Raw genomic sequence first — 23,566 nt, 5'->3', positions numbered from 1 at the left:
GCTTCTTCTAATAAGACTGCTAATTGAATGATTTTGGGCAATCTTTGTAATTAACAAGGATGATGTACACAAGTACAATTAATTAAGAGTATAGAAGCCACTAAATCATGCTCAGAAAATTGACTGAACTTCTGGGAAGGTACTGTTGGAAGAAATGTCCTTCTGGGTTCGGCTCCAAGTGGGGAAAAAGACACTGGAGACATGGAGGCTGCTTGGAAAGATGGTTTTAATGGTGGACCGGACCACATGGCTTGAATCCTGAACAGAAAAGGTGATCACATGTTCAATGTTGGTGGAGAAAAAGAGAAGAAAAAAGGAAAGCTGAGTCCCTGGTTTTATGCCCTCTCTGGCCTTTGATCTTGAGCTTATATTCGGATTGGTTGTCAGACTCCCATGGGCCCATGCAGGGGCAACTTTCTAGGCTGCGTTTTGAATCCAGGTTTGGTTGAGTTCTCAGATTCCATGTGGCGAGTTGGGTGAAGGGCCAATATTATCATGCCTTAATCCCATTACTCTGGACCTGAAGGGGAGAACTCTTTATTATGTAAAGTGGACTAGCTCAGCCTTTAATGGCTCATTGACAAAGAGGGATGGGCAGGAAGCTGCAGGCATTGCAGGTTCTTTTAAAACATGTTTCTTCCTTTTCACATCCAGAGAAATATTCTGCCTTTTCAATATTTCCTAGGATATTTCATTTTTTCTGGTAGAGGGCTGGGTGATAACTTCCTACAGTACTACACACACCTTGGCTCCAGGTGTTCATTTTGTTGTCACACCTAAACTTTCTTGACCAGCAGATAGGGTGTAAAAATATCCATTGCCCTTATCTTATGATTTTTAAATTCTCAACAAGTCTGTTTGTTCTACGGGATTTTGTAATTTAGAGGCTTGTTTTGTGTATTTTGTTATTTGATTTTAATTAGTTTGTCTGCGACAATGAGATGGGTTTTTTTTAATCTTGTTTTAAAATGTAATTAATCCTAGATGCTGGGGTTTTAATCCTGTCTTGAATAGATTACCAAATCTGCATTTCTAAACTTGGCCCCTTAGGCAAGAGAGTTGTGGCCATGAATTTCTGTCTTTAGAAACATGTTTCTCATTTAGGGAAAAATATAATATTCTGCCTTTTTAATATTTCCTAAAATATTTCATTCTAAGACGGGTGGGTGCTAACTTTCTTCATATACAATTAAGCCTATCACATTTTTGAATGAAAAAAGAGTGATGGGTCATGGGGGGGAGGGGGGGGAGAGAGAGAGAGAGAGAGACAGACAGACAGACAGACAGACAGACAGAGTTCTACTACTTTGCTGCCATCTAGTGGATGAGCGCATTTTGGCAGCCACCAGACACCTTAATTTAAACGTTGCTCGAGCAGCCTAACGGCTGCACCAAAGTAGTTGGGATGCAGTTTTTTCCGATTAGCTCGCTGAGCTGTCAATCACGGTAGGCCTCAGCCAATTGACGACCGTGTTCAAAGAAGCCAGAGAGGAGAGGGACCAACCCTCTTGTTGCGTCACGCAACCCCACCCTCCAACGCCCTTCCATTGGTCAAAGACTCAAGAGAGGCGTTCTCGCACCGGTGGGGTTGGGCGTGGCCAACGAGGATTAGCCATCTTGTGATTGGCCCTGTCGGGGAGGCGGAGGGGCGTGAAGAGCAGATTAAAGGAGGAGCGGAGAGACCTGCAGCTGAGATGAGTTTGCGGCGTTTCGCTTCCAAGACGCTTCTTTGTGGGTTCTTGGTAGGGCGCGGCCTCACAAGAGTGATGGTAAGTTGTCAGGGGGAGTGGGTCTCCAGTCGTAGACGTTCTAGTCATTGGCTGTGTTCTCTATGGTCGGACCATAGAGCGGTCACCTTAAAGGGCTACGTAGGGTCTCCTTGGAGGACCCATATAATCTTTTTTTAAGAGCCCCTGGGAGGACTTTCACTCTAATCCGTTGAAGTGGTCGTTTTTACTACTTCTCTTCCAACGAGCATAATTTCCCCAAAACATTAGGCTAGGACGAGGCTGGAGGCCAGTAAGATGGCATATGAATGGAGAGGAAAGTGTTGCCTTGGGGAAGTATGAATTTTTATTGAATGTCATTACCATAATATGGGTTTTGGGAGGTTGTTTTTATTGTTTTGGGAGTGCCTGGGATGGTTGTTACACAAGGGTGTTTATCTAAGTCTTGTGATGTAAATAAAATACAATGTAATGCAGCAAAGGTCTTTGCAGGTGACTTAAACCTTAATTCCTCGAAAATAGGGCAAAAACCATGTTTTTTTCCCATAATACTTTGGGCAGGTAGTCCTCAACCTACGGCCACAATTGAATCCAAAATTTCTGTTACCAAGTGAGACATTAGTTCAATGAGTGTTTCCCCCCATTTTACGACCTTTGGTGCCCGTTGTTAAGTGAATCATTGCAGTTGATAAGTGAGTCACATGGTAGTTAAGTGAATCTGGCTTTTGCTTATCAAAAGCTTCCAAAGTGGGGTCACATGACCTTGGAACACAGCAATGGTCGTAAATGTGGGCCAATTGCCAAGCGCATGATCCTGGGGCTGCTAGAAAGCTCGGAAGTGTGAAAAACGGTCAGAAGTAACTTTTTCAGTGTTGTAACTTTGAATGGTCACTAAATGAACTGCTGTAAATCAAGGATTTACCTGTATTTGGACTTCAGGGTTACTGCTTTTCTAGAGCTGCTTGCCTGTCCCTACTGGGGTAAAGTAATGGTTTTAGGGTGTAAATTTCATTACAGTACAGAAGAATCATGAAACAGAAAGCTATCCCTTCAGGTGTCTCTCAGAGATGAAATTATAGTCTTAATTGTTTATCTTAAAAACGTGATCTGGGGTTGTTGGAGCTCCTTAGAGAATGGTTGGATGGAAAAACAGCTGCAGCTTAGCTGCATTTGAGCCCTTGGGGTAGAATAAGATAAATTACATGTGTGCAAAAGGCATTTAAAGATTTAAAAGCCGGTTTTTAAATTAGTTAGGGACTAGCGCCAAAATGAGGGTGTACTGAGCCTCTGCTCAGTGTCCCATAACAGACTCTCTTTCATGCTTTATATTTATGAAACCATTTATTAACTCTGGAAGTCGTGCAAGCAATTCTGGGAGAGTCCCTGAGAGTGGGGTGGATGAAGAAATTATCTTAAATAAAAATAAAATACTACGGATTAAACTTGAATGCCCCAGTCCAGCTGCCTTTTTGGATCAACTATAATCTGAATGATTGAGAAACTTCGCAGATGATTAAAACAGAAGTACAGAGAACTAGGTGGTTCTTTGTACCTCAATCCTCATTGCTTTGCCTCCTAAGGCTAGTTAGATAAATTAGGATTTCACAACTCTTCTGAAGCCGCCTACTGTTTAAAAGGGCCTGCCTACTCCACAACCTTGTCCCTTTGTCATATAGAAAAATCTTCTGAACAGCTTTATGTCTTCTCCTTTGGCAGCCTGTTTCTGAAGACCAACTCTAGTTTGCTAATGGATTTTATAGTAAAGTATATGTATAGTATATGCCTATACATGTGCTTGGTGGCTACGAGTTGATAAGAATCTGTTTTGAAACCTCCCTGAGCTGCTGACTTCCCGGTGGAAGCAATTCAGTGTTGCTTTCAGTAATCAAAAGCAAGCCAACCTTACTCAAGGAGGCCTTTGTGAAAACTTACATGCAATGTGAAAAACAATATCGGCACCTCAGGGTTGAACTGTGGGGTCCTTAATGCTCTCTGAGCTTGGTGGTTTGCTTGCAGATGTTTCATTCCCCAACAAGGTAATAGCATCAGTTCTGGTAGGAAGTAGGGTTTACTCTTAATTTATGTTCTAGTGGCTTGCCCTCTTGGTATCTCCCTTCGAGTCCCTTGGACTGCAAGGCCATCCAACCGGTCCGTCCTAGAGGAGATCAATTCTGACTGCTCTTTAGAAGGCCAGAACCTGAAGAGGAAGGTTCTGGCCACCAGATGGGAAGGAAGGACTCCCTGGAGAAGAGCCTCATGCTGGGAAAGATGGAGGGCAAAAGAAGAAGGGGACAGCTGAGAATGAGGTGGCTGGATGGAGTCACCAAAGCAGCAGGCCTGAGCTAAAATGGACTCTGGGGGATGGTAGACAGGAAGGCCCAGAGGACTGTTGTCCATGGGGTCGTGATGGGTTGGACACGACTTTGCAACTAACAATAACTGTCAGTATTTATTAGTTACACAGCATTCATGCAAGTGACAGTGGGGGATTTGTTCCCTGTTTATATACAGTAGTCGGCTCCGTGTTGATGGGGGTTGTCCCTTGGTTGGAGAATGCAAAAAAGTTAAATTGCCTTTCTATCCCATTCAAGAGATCCTAAAAACCCTGAGGAGAACAAAAAGACTAGAGAACAAAAAGCCAACACCCAGTTAAGCAGGGTTTAACCCCAAACGAACAATTAAGTAGAAAGCAATAGCTTAATCAGCCAAGCTCCGAGAGCACCAAGGATTCCACTGAACACAATTAAGTTGTTCCTTTGCTCCACCTTAAATAAACAGAACCATACAAAAAGCAGCTCTTTGGGTCAGGATTATATCCTCCTCTGCGGTGGAATCAGAAAAGATTGTGGTTCTGCCAGAAGATGCCATGTAGGTCAGTTGCTGATGAGTTTGCAGCCTCATTTCATTTAGGGGTGGAGGGGTTGGTTGGAGAAGGGAAACGATCAGCAATGTTCTTGCCAAGATTAAAGCGAGACATTTTTCAGGAATATTTCTAGCCTGCCTTTTGATGTTTACGTGAAGGTCTTGAGTTAATTTGTAAACATTAAACGTAATTGGGATTTCAGGTTTACTTTCAGGTAGAGCAGCTTATTATTTCTTTTCATATTCTGACCATCTTCCCAGCTGGGAGAAATCCCAGCATTTCTAAATATGACAAATTAAGAGCCATTTGGCCATTATGGCTAATAGCTGTAATTATGTATTTTTTTAAAAATGCTCCTCCATATTGCAGCTTGTAGAAGTGAGTACAGGTAGCCTTCAACTTACAGCCATTTGTTTAGGGACCGTTTCAAGATACAACTGTACAGAAAATCGGGATTTGTGATCATTTTTTACAAGGTCATTGCAGCATCCCATAGTCGCCTGATCAAAATGAGGATGCTGGACAACTGGTATGGATTTATTTGCAGTGTCCCAGGTTTATGTGATCCCCTTTTGCCACCACCTGGCAAGCCAAGTGACTGGGGGAAGCCAGATTCACTTAACAACCATGTGATTCACTTAAGTGTTGTGATTCACAATAAATAAGGCAAGAAAGGTCATAAAATGGGGCAAAATTCACTTAACTGTCTCACTTAGCAACAGAAATGTTGGGTTCAATTGTGTCATAAGTTGAGGACTACCTGTACTGCTAGCTAACTGAGTACAGTGTTTGGCCCTTCTGCTCCTCTTGATCCTTGGATGGTTTTGCTAGTTTAAGATTATAAAAGCTTTTCTGAGCTGTCCTTAGTGTTTAAAGCAGGGACCTTGGGAACATTAAGATCTGTGGATTCAACTCCCAGAATTCCTCAGCCAGCAAAGCTGACTGAGGAATTCTGGGAGTTGCAGTCCACAAGTCTTAAAGTTCCCACAGTTCAAGACCCCTGCTTTAAAGCTTCCAAGCCCTTCTGAATCTGTTTCCATGAAAAACAGAAATTCTAGCAAAACTGTTTTTCTTTTAAACTCCAGGAAAAACAAAGCAACTTCTGGATGAGAAATACATGGGCATACCCAGTTTTATTCATTCATTTATTTTATTTTGGATGCAGTATATTTATTTGCTTCTGGGTGAAGACAAAGGCTGTTTTTGATTAAAGGTGGCGTGTGTGAAAGCAGCCTCATCTTCTCCCTTGCTCTTTTGCCTGCAATGCAGAAATGCAATTGTTTGTACAGCATCATTTTCAACATAGTTTTTATCTGAAAGTCAGTGGGAAGAGCTGAACAAATCATCAATGCCAGGACTTTGGTCTTGTTTGTCCCTGGTTTATCGTGGATTGATAAATGTGATCCATAAAAAAGAAATCAAAAGTCTCAACCAACGTCCCCCTTCTGGCGCAATCCGTTGTTCTCTGTCCGCTTTGTTCTACTAATTGCATCATAATCCAGAGGCTCGTGAGACGGATTTGCGGTTGCGGGGAGGGCAATATGACTCCGCAGTGTCTCAGCTCATGTGATTGGGATGAGAAAACAGGCACAGATTAGATTGAGGAAAGGGGTGGGAAGGGAATTAACTTGCATTTCTGCTTGGTAGGACTGAATGTTAGGATCAGGTAGTGGAGCCAAAGCTATAGGAAATCCTGAGTAAGAAGCTCCTATTTTCTATTTCTATTATTTCTATTTACTCATTTAGACAGACAGACAGGGAGGAAGAAGAAAAAAGGGAGAAAGAAAGAGATAAAGAAAGAGCGAAAAAGAAATAGAGAGAGAGAAAGGAAGAGAAAAAGGAAAGAAAAAGAGAGAATGGAATGGAATGGAATAGTTTATTTATATGCCGCCCTTTTTCCTGGGGGGACTCAGGGCGGCTTACAATTCAGAAGAAAGAGAGAAAGAGAAAGAAAGAAAGAAAGAAAGGGAGAGAAAGAAAAATAAAAAAGAAAGAAAGAAATAGATGATCCGTAGACAGATGATAGAAATGAAATGAAACTGATTATCTTTAAAATGATACTGAGGGATGGATGTACATAGATGGACAGAGAAAGAGAGAGACAACTAGACACAAACACACACACATACACACACACACACCATTGTCTATTTTGAATACACAACAGAAAGAGGAAGCTTGAAGGTTCACAAGGTTGATGCCACATGGCCCAGAACTGTGGCTGAATCAAGATGTTCTGCTTCGGATACCAGGAAGCCTTCCTCCCAGGTTGCGAAGAGGATGTGCCAAGTAGTAGAGGCCGTGTAGTGATGCTCACTTCATCAAACGATTGGCTTAACGGATGTTGAAATTAAATTGGCGGGGAGGGAAGGGAAGGCGAGGGTGTTGCAGCACACAGAAGCATGTTATGTCAGAGGCACATTCCAGGCACACTATAGATTAGAAACTAATCTGCATCAAAATCTAGTTATGCTTGTTGAGGCCTTCTGAGATAACTTGGTTAGTTTAGAGCAGGGGCAACCTTAAACACACAAAGAGCCACAAACACACACACCCCTTCAATTCTGGAGCTGACCAGAAATCCGGTTTCCCCCCCCCCCCTCCTAGTCTCCTCCTAGCTCCTTTTTCCTCTACCTGTCCTAACCGAAAGCCCTATCTATTGTGGAGCCGACTGGCAATAGGGAGCCGCAGCAGAGGGATGAAAAAGCCACATGCAGCTCCCTGGTTTAAAGCAATGTTTCTCAACTTGACCAGCTTTTAAAAACTATGGACTTCAGCTGCCAGAATTCCCCACTCAGGGTGTTGAAGCTCACACACCTTAAAATGGCTGAAGTTGTGAAACATTGCCTAAGCTACAAGGAGTCCTTCACTTATCACAATTGGGAGCAGGATTTCTGTTGCTAAGCTGGGCGTTATTAAGTGAGTTGTGCCCAGTTTTTACAACCCTTTTGTGCCACGATTGTTAAGCAAATCCCTGCAGTGACTCACAGGGTCATTAAGGCCTCCCTCATTGACTTTGCTTCTCAGAAGCCATTTTGCAACTTTTCCTGCCATAGTTGTTAAGTGAATCAATGCACTTGTCAAGTTAGTAATATGGTTGTTGAGTGAGTCTGGCTTCCCCCCATTGATTTTGCTAGTCAGAAGGTCGCCAGAGTTGATCCCATGACCCCGGGGACACTGCAAGCGTCATAAATATGAGTCAGTTGCCAAGCGTCTGAATTTTGATTGTGTGACTGTGGGGAATGCTGCAGCGGTCACAAGTGTGAGGACTGATTGTGGGACACTTCTTTCTGTTGTAACTTTGGATGGTCGCTAATTGAATAGTTGTAAATCAAGGACTTAACTTTCCAGATTAATGTATATATTATTAAAAAACTGAAGACAGGAAGCATGTGCCTTTTCATAATCTTTGTTAGATATTATTCCTCCTGATTTTGTGAGCATACTAAGAGGTTAATAAAATAAATAATTATTAATCAACTTATTATATAGGTTGCAGGTAGTTCTCGACTAACAATCATTTAGTGACTGAAGTTACAACGACACTGAAAAAGTGACTTACGGCAGTTTTCCCACACTTATGACCATTGCAGCATTCCCCTGGTCACGTGATCAAAATTCAGATGCTTGGCAACTGACTCCTATTTATGATGGTTGCAGTGTCCTGGAGTCACAGATCCCCTTTTGAGACCTTCTGACAGAGTCAATGGGGAAGCCTGATTTACTTAACAACCATGTCAGGAAAGAGAAAATGGGGCAAAACTCATGTCACAACTGTCTTGCTTAGCAATGGCATTTTTGATTCCATTGGGCACATTATTTGAAGACTATCTGTATTGATTACTACTACAGATAGTCTTGTCTGTTACTAATTATATGTATTCTCACTGTCTATATAACATCTGTGTCTTCTCCATCTCCCACCTCCCCCTCCCCCAGCCTCAATCCATGGTAAATCCTACATCACTTTAGGTCTTCCAGGCCTCTAAAAAAAATGACCGGTAGCCCAGGAAAGCCTACGGCTTTTAATAAAATTTGCAGAGGAACAAAAGCGCTCCTTAATGACATGACTCAGTCCATCTCAATCTCTGAAACAGGATATATTGTAATTATTTATAAAAGCTGGCTCTTTGGCTGGCACACCTTATAATGGTGCCAAATGGTTGGCTTGAAGACGCAGGAAGGGTTTTTATGACCTCACCACCAAAATCCCCCCCCCCCATCCAGTTATAACATCTTATGTATGTTATAATTTGCCTTGGTCTCTTCATACGTCACTCTTAGTGAAGCGTGCAAACCAGCATTTCCTGCATCAGATGAGGAGAGCACATCTTTCTCCTCCTGTCCTGGCCACTTTTTACCGAGGCACGATTGTTTCAACAAACTGTATCACTGTTTGGTTTGGTGATGGCAGCACCTCAGATAGAAAGCCCATACAGAGAGTGGTGAGGACAGTGGAGAAGTGTCAGGCCTGCAGTGGTTCCTTTAAGAATCTTTGGCCTGCCACACACTCATTAAGGGGTGGCGGATTAGCAAGGGGTAGAATGTGTTGTTTTCAAAATAAATAAAAAAATCCTTTCTAGAAGCTCAAGGTCATCTTTTGTCTCCGAAACCTTTGCACCTGATCGGAAGCAGTTGGGCGTAGGTGCTAGCGTGGAAGAAGAAGATTGGACCATGTGATGGACTCATGCTATCTCTTGCAGGCAGATCTTGCTAATGATAGGTGTCGATCTGACAACAACAACAAAAGGACACAATTATTGTGCGCACACTCAGAGAGACACAGGAGAAGGACCCAATGAAAGGAACGGTTTGCCCTCGATGTATGACCCCAACTGAGCCCAGAATTCCCGTTGCTAAGCAGGACAGTTGTTAAATGAGATTTGCCCCAATTTACAATCTTTTTCCACAGTTGTTAAGTGAAACCCTGACGTTAATAACACGGTTGTTAAGTGAATCTGGCTCCCCCCCATTGACTTTGCTTGCCAGAAGGTCACAAAAGGGGATTCTGTGACCATGGGACACTGCAACCGTCATAAATATGAGTCAGTTGCCAAGCGTCTGAATTTTGATCATGTGATCATGGGGACGCTGTCATGGTTGTAAGTAAAAAACAGTCATAAGTCACTTTTTTCAGTGCTGTTCGTTAACTTTGAATGGTCGCTAAACAAATGGGCATAACTCAAGGATTACCTGTGCACTTGCAATCCTTATAGGATTAGATTTAGGATTTAAAGCAGAGGTTCTCAAACTACGGCCCGTGAGCCTTATACAGCCCGCTAACAAAATTGTATCCAGTGCGCACAGTGGTGGGATTAAGCCCTGCTCCTCACTCCCGGCCACTCCTTTTCCCGCCACCCTCATCGCCCCTCCTCCAGCCGCCATCCTTATTATTTAAAGATTTAATTAGCATTATTTGTAATCGTTTTTGCAATTCTCAATATTTTACTTTGGGGTATTTTCCATTCTTTTTGCAGGATTTCCCCTTGCAGAAGTAATGCTTCCCTTCTTCTTGCAAATAAAACTTTTGTTTCCTGTCCTCTGTTGAGTGGGGTAATGAATAAGCTCATACCGAAACTAGCAGCAATCCACTTCATAAGTTTCTCGTGTGAAATAAATTGCCCTTGGGAATCTACTGTATGAAAGGCCCTGTACCCTGAACCTTTAAAGCAAGATTTGTCAAGCTTGGCAAATGTAAAGTTTGTGGACTTCAACTCCCAAATATCCTCAGCCAACATCAGGTGGCTGGGGGATTCTGGGGGATGAAGTCCACACGTCTTAAAAGTGGCCAAGGTTGAGAAAGACTGTTTAAAATAATGTCACGTGGGCCCTTTGAGGGTGAGGCACTGAATCTGAGTTTGCAAAGGTAAAGATTCCCCTTGTACATATGTGCTAGTTGTTCCAGACTCTAGGGGGCAGTGCTCATCTCCGTTTCAAAGCTGAAGAGCCAGTGCTGTCCAAAGAAGCCTCCGTGGTCATGTGGCCGGCATGACTAAACGCCGAAGGCGCACGGAATGCTGTTACCTTCCCACCAAAGGTGGTTCCTATTTTTCTACTTGCATTTTTATGTGCTAGGTTGGCAGAAGCTGGGACAGGTAATGGGAGCTCACTTGTTGCATGGTGCTAGGGATTCGAACTACCAACTACCAACCTTTCTGATCAACAAGCTCAGTGTCTTAGCCCCTGAGCTACTGCGTCCTCTGAGTTTGTATTTGATGCCAAATCATGGTTTGATTCAAAAGCGGCTTGTTTGAGGCTTCGCATAAAACATGTGCCCAGCCTTGGGGGTGCCCTGCTAATGGGTCGCAATTGCAAAACCCAGAATTCCCTAGGTAGCTTCTTGGGTAAGAATTCTGGGAGCTGCAGTCCTCACATACCCAATGTTGGAGAAGACTAAAATATTACAAACCCCTTGACTAGCGGCCCAGAGACCCTCCCTTGGTTGCAAGTTGTCTCAAAGTGTGGTGGAATACAGATTGTCCTCAAGTTACGACCACAACTGAGCCCAAAATTGCAACAGTTTTTCAGTGAGTTTGGCCCCATGTTATGTTTCTTTTCATAGTTGCTAAGCCAATCACAGCAGTGGTTAAGTTGGTAGCGTGGTGGTAAAATGACTCTGGCTTCCCCACCGAAGGCCCCCAGGGCCCCCAGGTTACTGCAACCGTCATAAGTACAAGTCAGTGGCCAAGCATCTGAAATTTGATCATGTGACCCCCGGGGATGCGGCAATGGTCATGAGTCACGTTTTTCAGCGCTGTTGTAAATGAACTGTTGTACATCAATAACTACCTGTATAGTCGAGGCAGAGTCACAGGAGGGAGGGGCTCTTTTCCAGAGGGCGGAGCCTGGACTGTCGTGGGCAGGGAGAAAGGTGGGGGGGGGCACCCACCTTAACCATTTACAAGGACTATCTGTAATTATTGCAATAATAGTGGCTTTAATCTGGCACAGTTTCTGTTTGCAGGGGAATAGCAATAAAGGAACTATTCAGAAGTCACTCCGTGTGTCGTTCTTGGTTTTTTGGGGGCCTGACAAGAAGGGAGATTCACTTTTCTCTGATTTCTCTCCTCCTCCCTCCCCCTTTATATTTCTTCCCTGCAGTGTGCTCGGAAGGGTGAGTGGCAGTCGGCCACATCGATGTACGACTTCCATGCACTGGATATTGACGGCAACGATGTCTCGCTGGAGAGATACAGGCAAGTTGTTTTCCCATCTGGGTTTGTTTGCTATTGGGCAGTAGGTCCAGCAGATGTGTCCAATCTTGGCGGCTGTAAGATGGTAACTTTGGTAACTTTATGACTTGTCGACTTCAACTCCCAGAATTCCCCAGCCAGCCAGCTATGCCATAATCCAGGGGTGTCCAAACTTGGGAACTTTAAGACTTGTGGACTTCATCTCCCAGAATTCCCCAGCCAGCCAGCTATGCCATAATCCAGGGGAACTTTAAGATTTGTGGACTTCAACTCCCAGAATTCTGGGAGTTGAAGTCCACACATCTTACAGCCGCCACGATTGAACACATCTGCTGGACCAATAGTCTTCGACTTTTCAACCATACCTTTGTGGGGGTACTTAACAATCTGGCTCCAATACCCACTGCCCCCTGCAGTCATGTGATGATATGCCGGACTCTTTGACAACTGACCCACACTTAAGGCCATTTGCAGCGCCTTAAAATCTGGCTATCCCGTCATGCCTGGGGTTAAGATTGTAATCCGTCCCCACCCGAATGATGAATGTTGTACTCTATTTTAACTATGTATTGTTCTTGTGTCATTGTTTGTATTCCCTTCCCTATGAATTGTAAGCTGCCCTGAGTCCCCCCAGGGAAAAGGGCGGCCTATAAATAAACTTTCCAATTTCCAATTCCATGCAGCCATGTGTTTTAAAGCGGCTTTGTCAAAAACCAGCATTTACTTTCTGGTTTTGGCAAAACCACCATTGGTTCGCTTAACGACTGGCACGGGAAAGGTTGTAAAATCAGGTCGGTCATGTGGGTGACCCTTTTTATAACCATCATGAATTGGAGCTATGGCGGGCAGGCTTCATTACGGTCATAGATCGAGAACTGCTTACATCTAATATAGGAGGAGGAGGAGGAGAATGGGCCTCGGTTGAAGTTTGCTTGATTATAGTTTTTCCCTGCTAGGCATTTGATTCGCAAGCCAACATTGCTTGTTTGTTTTTTTCAACGGTGTTTGGAAGAATAGGTTGACAGTCCTGGTTTCTAAAACTCCCCTTAAGAACTCTGTTGCCAATCAACTCTCTTCTGGGTGTGCATTTTAAAAAAACTAAGAGTGTGTTCGACACATTTATTATTTTATACTGTTTTATGCTGTTTACCATTCAAAGTCACATCATGTGGGATGGGCAGCCGTAGAAGCTTGATAAATAAATAACAGGACTCAGCACGAAAGCAGAAATGCAGCTAGTGGAGAAATTCTGTACGATTCTGGGAAGAAAGGTTTAGACCCCATCAGTGTGCCTGGAATTCCGGGTGGCCCTAGTCCTCGACTTACAAAAGTTCATTTAGCGACCATTGGAAGTGACAATGACACTGAAAAAGTGACTTACAGCTGTTTTTCACACTTAACGACTGTTGCATTATGACTCCATGGTCACATGATCCAAATTCAGACGCTTGGCAACCAACGTATATTTATGACGGTCGCAGCGTCCCGGGGTCAAGGGATCCCATTTTGCGGCCTTCTGACAAGCTAAGTAGGGAAGCCATATTCAGTTAAACAAGCCTGTTGCTAACGTAACTACTGCAAGGATTCCTTTAATAGCCGTGGCAAGGAAGCTCGTAAAATGGCAGCAAAATTCACTCAACCGCTGTCTCACTTAACTATGGAAATGTTGAGCTCTGTTGTGGTTGTAAGTCGAAGACTACCTGTGACCCTCAATTATTCTGCTATGCATTTTCTATGGTGGGAAAATGGGGGAGGGGGAATTGTAAAGAGTTGCACACTACGTAGCCATAACAAAATTATTTCTAGAAAGCCAAGGTCATCCATTGTTTCTGCCCCTTTGCACCTGGCCGGAACTGGATGGATGGAACTGCCAGCATGGCAGCGGGAGCATACCACCCCTGGTATGCCCAAATATGGGAGGAAGCATACTGCTTCCTTTCTCTGTCTATCGCCTCACCCCAGGAGACCATCCAGACAGAAAGCCATTATTTTTACTGTTGTCTTTGTTACATTTATGACTCTATTTATTTATCAGCACAAATGCAACACACACCTCACACACACACACACACACACACACACACACACACACACAAAATGTATTCTGTCACGACCCCTGGTATATGCCCAAATATAGGAGGGAGCATACCGCTTCCCTTTTTCTGTCTTTTGGTTCACCCTAGGAGCCATCCAGGCAGAAAGCCATTTTTTAGGTTTAGGTTTAGGTTATGTTGCCTTTGTTGCATTTTATGTTGCCTTTGTTACATTACAGCACAAATGCAACACACACACACACACACACACACACACACAGTATATAAAATACTTTTTTTAATAAACAAAAAATTCAATGTCTACATGAACAGTGTGTTGTCTGGGTATAGTTAATTTTGAGAAACAGTAATAATGATATTCATAACATTGATAATGATCACACAATAGTAATATGTACTTATCCACTTGAATAAACCTTCCTTATATAGTTAATCATTCTCTTAAGCTTCTACATTTCTAACTTCTGTTTCTGTCAGTTAGCCATTGGTAAAACAAATCCTACGTTAAAAAAATATTCTGTTTCTTCTCCTTAATTTTAAGTCTTAATCTATCCATTTCTGCGTTTCTGTCTCTCTCTCCAGGGGCACGGTCTGCATCATCACCAACGTGGCCTCCCAATGAGGCAAGACTGACGTAAACTACACTCAGTTTGTCCAACTGTATAGTAGATACGCTGAGAAAGGTTTACGCATTCTAGCCTTCCCCTGCAACCAGTTTGGCAAGCAGGTAGGAAAGGGGAGGGGGGTTGTTTGTGTGTATGTGTGTATGTTAATGTCTCAACGAAATGATTCCCCCCCAACACACAATTATCCTCTAAGGCAGTGGTTCTCAACCTTCCCAATGCCGCAACCCTTTAATGCAGTTCCTCGTGTTGTGGTGACCCTCAACCATAAAATTGGTGTCTCAGTTCCTAAGACCATCGAAAATGTGTGTTTTCTGATGGTCTTAGGCGACCCCTGGTTGAGAACCCCTGCTCTAAGGAGAACCAACATGACACAGTGGGGAAAGTGATGGGCTAGGAGTGAGGATACCCAGGTGTTTTTCTCCCTTAGCCATGGAATCCCATTGGCTGAATTTGGGCCAATCCTTCTATCTCCGCCCAAGAGCCAAGAGTAATTATGGAAGGGATGGATGAGATGTGAGGAGACCCACATCTGCACCTGAGGAGGGGTTCTAGTTCCCTTCTCAAATGCAGAAGCTCATTGGTGGACTTTGGGCCAGTCCCTTCCTCTCAATCCAACAGCTAATCGAGGAGTAGGGAAGGGGCTGGACTAGGGCTGGGGAGACCCAAATTCTATCCCCAGAGAGGAGACAGCCAGTGTGACATACATGGGGAAGATACTGGATTAGGAGTGGGAAAACAGCCAAGAATCTATGACAAGCTGGCTAAAAAGAATCTTCAAACCTTCATTACATGATGCATTGATAGGTTCACCGTAAATGGTGAGCGAGCGCAGTTCAGAAACATCTGGATCTGCAACTTAAACAGACTGAAAGCTGAGGACAACTGTTTTAATATCGGCTTAACCATCTAAAAACCATCTGTCTCCTTTTTGTTCTTGTTTTTTAATAGGAGCCTGGTACCGAAGAAGAAATTAAAGCATTTGCTGAAGGCTACGGGGTGAAATTCGACATGTTTAGCAAGGTTGAAGTCAATGGGGATAATGCTCATCCTCTCTGGAAGTGGCTGAAAAACCAACCCAAAGGCAGAGGCACTCTAGGAAAGTGAGTTCTCGCTGCCCCAGTTCTGAACAAGTCTCTGAAATAGGCATAGCTAATATACCACACACACTGATTGACTTATTTTTAATTAAACTAAATGTCATAAAACAAGGGTTTTTAGAAGTTGACAACTTCAATCCGTGTGGACTTCAACTCCCAGAATTCCCCAGCCAGCCTGTTGTAATCTATTTGAAGATTTCATAATAATATGATGTTGTTAGTTGCGAAGTCATGTCTGACCCATCGCAACCTCATGGACAACATTCCTCCAGGCCTTCCTATCCTCTACCATCCTCTGGAGTCCATTTAAGCTCACGTCTGCTGCTTCAGTGACTCCATCCAGCCCCCTCATTCTCCGTCGTCCCATTCTTCTTCTGCCCTCCATCATTCCCAGCATGAGGCTGTTCTCCAGGGAGTCCTTCCTTCTCATTAGGTGGCCAAAGTCTTTGAGTTTCCTCTTCAGGATCTGGCCTTCTAAAGAGCAGTCAGGGTTGATCTCCTCTAGGACTGACTGGTTGGATGGCCTTGCAGTCCAAAGGACTCACAGGAATCTTCTCCAGCACCAGAGTTCAAAGGCCTCCATTTTTTGGTGCTCAGCCTTCCTTATGGTCCAAGCTTCACAGCCATCCATTGCAACTGGGAAAACCAGAGCCTTGACTATACACACTTTTGTTGGCAGGGGGATGTCTCTGCTTTTTAGTAGGCTACCTAGCTTTCCTGCCCAGGAGCAAGCGTCTTTTAATTTCTTGGCTGCAGTCCCCATTTGTGGTGATCTTGGAGCCCAGGAAAATAAAATCTGTCACTGCCTCTATTTCTTCCCCAACTATTTGCCAGGAATTGAGAGGGCCGGATGCCATGATCTTAGTTTTTATTTTAGTTTAATTGATATGATATCGACTTCCCAAATTTCTCTTTTTCTCTGCCTTTCTGGAGTGTGGTATTATTTTTATTTTTATATTATCTCTTTTATTCATTAAACATGAAAGTCAGCCAGCTGAACATTTAAAAATGTTATTCATGTTTTTATTATTAGCATTCTTGTTATTCCTGCTTTTCTCCATTGGGTGTGTTTTAAGAATTCTGGGTCGGCTGGCATTATGGTGTCCGGTACCTGCTGCGTCATATTTTTGCAATGGCATGTTTCTGTGTCACATTCCAACTCTGCTTTCCAAAAGCTAAGCTGCTAGTCCTGATGGTGGCTGGTTTGAAGAAAATACAATAGTTTTTGACTGGGAGGAAAAAATGGAACAAATAAATGGGCCATTGTGTTTCTTGGATTTTGACCCCATTTTCAAACAGGCCCTCTTTACTGGCAACAGATACCAGCCACTGTTCGTTTTGGTTTTAGTGTTGTTTTGAGCGAAACACTAGAAATAAAAGTAATAAAGTAATTACTAGTTTATTACTAGAAGTAATAAAAACCTTTAGAGGTAAATGCTGTTTTTTTTCTTTCTCCCTAGTGCTATAAAGTGGAATTTTAGCAAGGTGAGTACCTTCAAATTTTTTTTGTGGCTGTGTAATTTTTATTAAAACTTTTAAGCAAAAACGAGGCAAAGCTCACTTAACAACTACCCTGCTTAGCAGTGGAAACGGTGGGCTCAATTGTTGTAAGTCGAGGACTCCTGTATGTCGTTGGCTTTTTGTTTGGAAGTGCAGCACAAGGCGATATGAACGGTGCTTCCTCCAGTTTTTCTCCCCCAACAAACAGCCAGGGTGCTTAAGCTGGGGTGAGAAGGAGGAACCCGGCCCAAAGCCCCTCTGAGAGCTGAGGAAGGACCAAAGCTGGTTGTCCCCACTTTTAGCCACTTTTCTCCCCCCCCCCCCCCCCCAGTGCTGGTTGAGACTAATTTCTTTCCTAAGCTAGTAAAAAAAACAAAAATAAATCCCTGCGGATTTTACTCCGCTAGTCATTGCTGACTTTAGGCGGGGCAGTAATCCTCTCAATTTCAAGTCCATTGAGCCAGTGCTATCCGAAGACATTTCTGTGGTCATGTGGCCAGCATGACATCACAGAGCCCACAGTTGCCTTCCCACCGAAGTGGTACCTATTTATCTACTCGCATTTGCATGCTTTGGAACATGGCAGGAGTTGGAGCGAGGACAGGAGCTCCCCCTCGTCACATGGCGCTGGAGTCTCGAACCTGGGCTGCTGGCTTTCCAGCAGACAAGCCCAACGTTGTAGCCGCTAAACCACCGTGCCATCTTTCCTAAGTTGGGTAGCCAAATAGCGTGTTTTCAAAGCCTTTCCTGGGTTAGAACTGCCTTTTCTCCAGCCCTTCCAGGTATTCTTCAGCCTTCAGGAAACACACCTCCACCGAGTTTACTCCTTACTTCTAAGGACAGATGGAGCTCAGAGGAGGGGCAGGAAGCAGTTAGTCCTCAGCTTACGACCGGTCACTTATTGACCATTGGAAGTTTGACGCAGCCCCCATAAAGAGCTTGCAACCAGGTTCTGAAGTTCTGATGGACACACACACACACACACACAGACAGACAGACACACACAGTGGCCGTGGGATCATGTTTTGGACACACAACGATGCTGTTTGCAGTGTCGTCCGGTTGTGTGAAAACCTCGATTTGCAATGTTTTTTTGCTGAAAACTGCTTTTCACTTCCATTTTCTGGCAAAAAATGCTCCATTGTAAAAACTATGGGTTTGCTTTACGATTGTCGTATTCGCTTTACGGCCATCATTGCCAAGCTCAATTATGATCATAAGTCGAGGATTGCCTGTACACATAATTCTGGGAAGCTGGAATCGCTTTACAGCGTATTGCTAGGCATTCAATCCAGCCCCCCTCGAATTGGGCGGTGGTCTTGTGGTCTTTGCAGATTTCCTGCCCCGATGAAATTTGGGCCTCCTTAATGGGTCACCTGCTCTCCCTTCTCTCCTTGCAGTTCCTGATCAACAGGGAAGGACAGGTGGTCAAGCGATTCAGCCCCATGGATGACCCCTTTGTAAGTTGTGTGTATTATTATGGGTTGGTTGTGCAGTCAGCCAGGTGTTTAGACTGGATATAAGACTTTTTAGGCCACCTATCGAGACTGTTCCAAGGACCTGGGACATTGTCCAGTTGCAGAACTCAGCCTGAGCATCTGGCCACAAAGCTGAGTTAGGTGCTTCGCACACCATGCTAAACTTAGCCAGGGTGGGTTGAAAACCATGGTTGATAGCAGCCTTTCTATAGAGATAATCCAACCAACTGTAGACCCAATCCAGATGGAGGCCACTCATTTTTTGGTGGTGGTGGGGATTTATAGCAATAGCGCCTAGACCTATATGCCCCTTCTCAGTGCTTTCCAGCCCTGTGGCTCCCCAACAATGTGGGTCCTCATTTTACTCCGCCTTCCATCAGAAGGATGAAAGGCCGAGTCAACCTTGAGCCTGGTGAGAGTTGAACTGCCAAATTGCAGGCAGCCGGCAGGGAGCCGAAGTAGCCTGCAGTGCTGCACTCTAACCACTGCACTGGCGTGGCTCATTTAGGGCCCAAAACACCTTGCAAATCAAGCTAATGGTGCTTCATTCAATAATGTAAAGCAGTGCTTAGTGTGAATGCAAAAACACCCATCTTTTCCCCCCAAGTGTGACTGCCAGAAGGGTGTTTTTGGTCCAGTGGCTGCTGACATTTTAGGGAAATTTATACTGCTGCCCCTTTGCATGTGGTGACTCAAGGCGGCTTACAGGAGTATCAAAGCCTTAATACGGGCTGACGTGAGGGTAGTAATGACAAACCTTTTGGGCATGGCATGTTAAAAAAACCCCAGAAAATGCCTGATTTAACTCTGCTGGCATCTCACGGCTTCTCTTTCAACAAAAGCGGAGAATTCTCTCTTCTCTAGGCCACCCTGAACCATAGCACTCAGTGGTAGTGCCGGAGCCTGGGTTGAGGTAGGCCTCAACTTGGCGGCCACTTTGCATTGTTCTCCAAAAAGGATGAGCCTTGTGGAACGATGGCATGTCGTGTGTCCGTCCCCCCCCCCCCCCCCCCGTGCAGTTCAGTACTTCCCAAGATCTGCCATGCGCTGCTTACCTTCATGGGGTGTTCTCTGCAGCCCTACCTGAGGCTGCTCCGGGTTGCACGGGCCTTTATCCCCCTTCAGAGAACGCCCTTCCGTGGCCTTTGAAACCCGCAAAAGCCACGCCCCATTCTTGCACCCTTTTTGTAGCCTGTCGGAGGCCGTACGAGAGCACGGCCGTCCTGCCTAACCTCCGAAACTCCAAAAAATCACGACATCCCATGTTTTGAAAAGGATAATTGTTGGGTGCTGGTGGGTCACTTGAAATGTCGCAGCGTGTCATCTTTGAGACGAGTCTCAAGTTTTTGTTTTTTTTCTCCAAAAGGCAGCGGGCCTATGTTCTTTTTTTTCCCCTTCAGCAAGAACCGATGAAGCTTCTTGGATGAGAAGTGAAACCTTTTCTTCTCCTTCAAGGGAAAAAAAAAAACATAGGCCGGATATCTTTTGAAAAAGCACCTTTGAGACAATCCTGATTTGGATGACTGAGAATCTCCATGGACCATTGGGACATACTGTATTTTTTGGAGTATAAGACACACGTTTTTGCCCTCAAAAAAGAGGCTGAAAATCTGGGTGCGTCTTATACACTGAATGCAGCATTTTTGGCCTCCCGAAATCCTGTCCCCTTTGCAAAATTGGCCGTGCATAGCTTTTAGGAGCCTTGCAAAGTGCAGCCCTTGAAGAGTATTCGGAGACTTCAGCTTGTCCAGAATGCAGCCGTGCGAGCGATCGTGGGTGTACCTCGTGGGTGTACCTTGGTTCACCCACGTAACACCTATCCTCCGCGAGCTGCACTGGCTGGTCTTCGGATACGCTTCAAGGCGCTAGTCGTCACTTATAAAGCCCTTCATGGTATTGGACCTGGGTACTTGAGAGACCGCCTGCTGCCAATTACCTCCAATAGACCGATCAGATCCCACAGATTAGGCCTCCTCCAAATTCCATCCGCCGGCCAGTGTCGACTGGCGACTACCCGGAGGAGAGCCTTCTCTGTGGTTGCTCCGACCCTCTGGAACGAGCTCCCCGTGGAGATTCGAACCCTCACCACCCTCCAGGCCTTCCGCAAAGCCCTTAAAACCCGGCTGTTCCGACAGGCCTGGGGCTAAAGAGCTCTTGCCCCCGTCTCGAATGGTATGACTGTTGTATGTTTTTAAATTATGCATTGTTATGCTTTGTTTTTTAAATTCTTTTTGTCTGTATTCCCCTTCCCTAGTTGAGTTGTGAGCTGCCCTGAGTCCCCTTCGGGGGAAAAGAGCAGCATATAAATGAAATAAACTGGAACTGAACTGAACTGAAACTTCTGGGGACTGTGGTGGGTAGAACTGAGCGAAAAACGGGCCGTTTTTTTGCCCCCAGGAGCACTCTACAAGCTGCCTAAATGCTATGCACGCCCTTTTTTGTCAAAAAACAGGCCCGTTTTCACAGAAAATGGGCTGTTTTTAGGAGGTTCACAGGGTGCAAAACCTTTTTTTAAATTTGCCTCTTCAAAATCTTAGTGCGCCTTATACTCTGAAAAATATGGTTTTGTGTTGTTGTCAATGGTCTGTGTCCCCCTTCCCTTGTTTGAGTTGTGAGCCGCCCTGAGTCCCTTTGGGGAAAAGGGCGGCATACAAATGAAATAAAACTCAAAAAAACTCAACTCAAACTCAAGTTTGCCATCGCTGTATTAGGCCAGATGCAGCCATCTCTCTCTCACACACACACACATACACACCTACCTGTTGTTTTCTCTTGTCTTGTCCTCTGCAGACGATGGAAAAGGACCTGCTCCGTTTCCTGTAAGCCCCGCCTGCCTCTTGCCAGCCTCTTGCCAGCTCTGGCGGTGCTCTGCCAGCGTTCCTCTGCTTTGCCTGTGAATTTTGCCTGGATGACGGCCTGCCTTCAAGCCAAGCCTACTTGGTGAGGCCGGTCCGAGAGATTTGGCACGGGTTCACATGGGAGGCCAGCTGGAATGTCTGCATTTGCGCCTCAGGCCGCACCTTCCATCTTGCACAAATAAAGATGTTGTTTTTCCAACCAATTCAAGTGTCTTTGAGATCTGTGTGTGTAAGTGGTCTGTATCAGGCTTTGGGCTGAGGGAGGTGGGGGTGAGGGGAGGCAGCCATTTTAGGAGGGCAAAGTTACCTCAGATCTGCAGGTGAGACCCCCGTGCTGTCGAATGGGGAACGGAGGTCAACTTCATCTGTTGGCCTTGGGTGGGTTGGGGCAACTTCAGGCGCTCCAAAAGTTATTTTTTATTTTCTTTATTGGTTATTTTTACAAATAACTCATGGTGGCAAAACATATCCTTCTATTCTTCCCACCAGAACGCTGTGAAGTGGGTTGGGCTGAGAAATTGAGTGGCTCAAAGTCACCTTGCCAACTTCCATGCCTAAGGCAGGACTAGAACTCTCCGTCTCCTGGTGATTGGCCCAAAATCTTACAGCCAGATTTCATGCATAAGGCGGGACTAGAACTCAGCCTGCAGGTGATTGGCCCAGTCACCTAGCCAGATTTCATGCCTAAGGCGGGACTAGAACTCGGTCTGCTGGTGATTGGCCCAGTCACCTAGCCAGATTTCATGCCTAAGGCGGGACTAGAACTCAGTCTGCTGTTGATTGGCTCAGTCACCTAGCCAGATTTCATGCCTAAGGCGGGACTAGAACTCAGTCTGCTGGTGATTGGCCCAGTCACCTAGCCAGATTTCATGCCTAAGGCGGGACTAGAACTCAGTCTGCTGGTGATTGGCCCAGTTACCTAGCCAGATTTCATGCATAAGGCGGGACTAGAACTCAGTCTGCTGGTGATTGGCCCAGTACCTAGCCAGATTTCATGCATAAGGCGGGACTAGAACTCGGTCTGCTGGTGATTGGCCCAGTCACCTAGCCAGATTTCATGCCTAAGGCGGGACTAGAACTCGGTCTGCTGGTGATTGGCCCAGTCACCTAGCCAGATTTCATGCCTAAGGCGGGACTAGAACTCGGTCTGCTGTTGATTGGCTCAGTCACCTAGCCAGATTTCATGCCTAAGGCGGGACTAGAACTCGGTCTGCTGTTGATTGGCTCAGTCACCTAGCCAGATTTCATGCCTAAGGCGGGACTAGAACTCGGTCTGCTGGTGATTGGCCCAGTTACCTAGCCAGATTTCATGCATAAGGCGGGACTAGAACTCGGTCTGCTGTTGATTGGCTCAGTCACCTAGCCAGATTTCATGCCTAAGGCGGGACTAGAACTCGGTCTGCTGTTGATTGGCTCAGTCACCTAGCCAGATTTCATGCCTAAGGCGGGACTAGAACTCGGTCTGCTGGTGATTGGCCCAGTTACCTAGCCAGATTTCATGCATAAGGCGGGACTAGAACTCGGTCTGCTGTTGATTGGCTCAGTCACCTAGCCAGATTTCATGCCTAAGGCGGGACTAGAACTCGGTCTGCTGTTGATTGGCTCAGTCACCTAGCCAGATTTCATGCCTAAGGCGGGACTAGAACTCAGCCTGCTGGTGATTGGCCCAGTAACCTAGCCAGATTTCATGCCTAAGGCGGGACTAGAACTCGGCCTGCGGGTGATTGGCCCAGTCACCTAGCCAGATTTCATGCCTAAAGCGGGACTAGAACTCAGCCTGCAGGTAATTGGCCCAGTCACCTAGCCAGATTTCATGCCTAAGGCGGGACTAGAATTCCTTATCACCTGGTGATTGGCCCAAGATCTCACAGCTAGCTTTCATGCTTAAGCCGGGACTAAGTCTCACCGTCTTCCAGTTTCTAGCCTGTTGCCTTAACCACTAGAACAAACTAGCTCTCTATTTATTTATTGAAGCTTTACTTTTAGCATCGCTAGGAGCTGCAATTTGGCATCAGTCAGTGTCCCAGTTCAGCTCCAGCTAATGTGTGTTGCCTTGGGGTGCCCCCTGATTTCTCCGCAGCAGGCATTATGCAACTGTGCCAACAAGAAAAGCGATGCCAAGACCAGATGGAGAACTTAATTCCGATCCGTCTCCTGCCCTTTGTCTCGA

General features: G+C 45.2%; 1 protein-coding gene across 1 annotated transcript; it reads left to right on the top strand.

Annotated features, from left to right (window-relative positions):
- Positions 1 to 1,649: 1,649 nt before the first annotated feature.
- Positions 1,650 to 21,599, top strand: GPX4 (glutathione peroxidase 4). Its single transcript, XM_032223659.1, has 7 exons — positions 1,650 to 1,769; positions 11,692 to 11,786; positions 14,420 to 14,564; positions 15,412 to 15,563; positions 17,021 to 17,045; positions 18,461 to 18,520; positions 21,329 to 21,599. Exons 1-7 carry the CDS (start codon positions 1,695 to 1,697, stop codon positions 21,359 to 21,361), a joined length of 585 nt encoding a protein of 194 aa, XP_032079550.1. The 5' UTR covers positions 1,650 to 1,694; the 3' UTR covers positions 21,362 to 21,599.
- Positions 21,600 to 23,566: the final 1,967 nt, after the last annotated feature.

This window comes from Thamnophis elegans, chromosome 1 (genome assembly GCF_009769535.1).
Source record: "Thamnophis elegans isolate rThaEle1 chromosome 1, rThaEle1.pri, whole genome shotgun sequence".
NCBI classification, from domain to species: Eukaryota; Metazoa; Chordata; class Lepidosauria; order Squamata; family Colubridae; genus Thamnophis; species Thamnophis elegans.
This window is presented reverse-complemented; position numbering and strand designations above follow the sequence as displayed.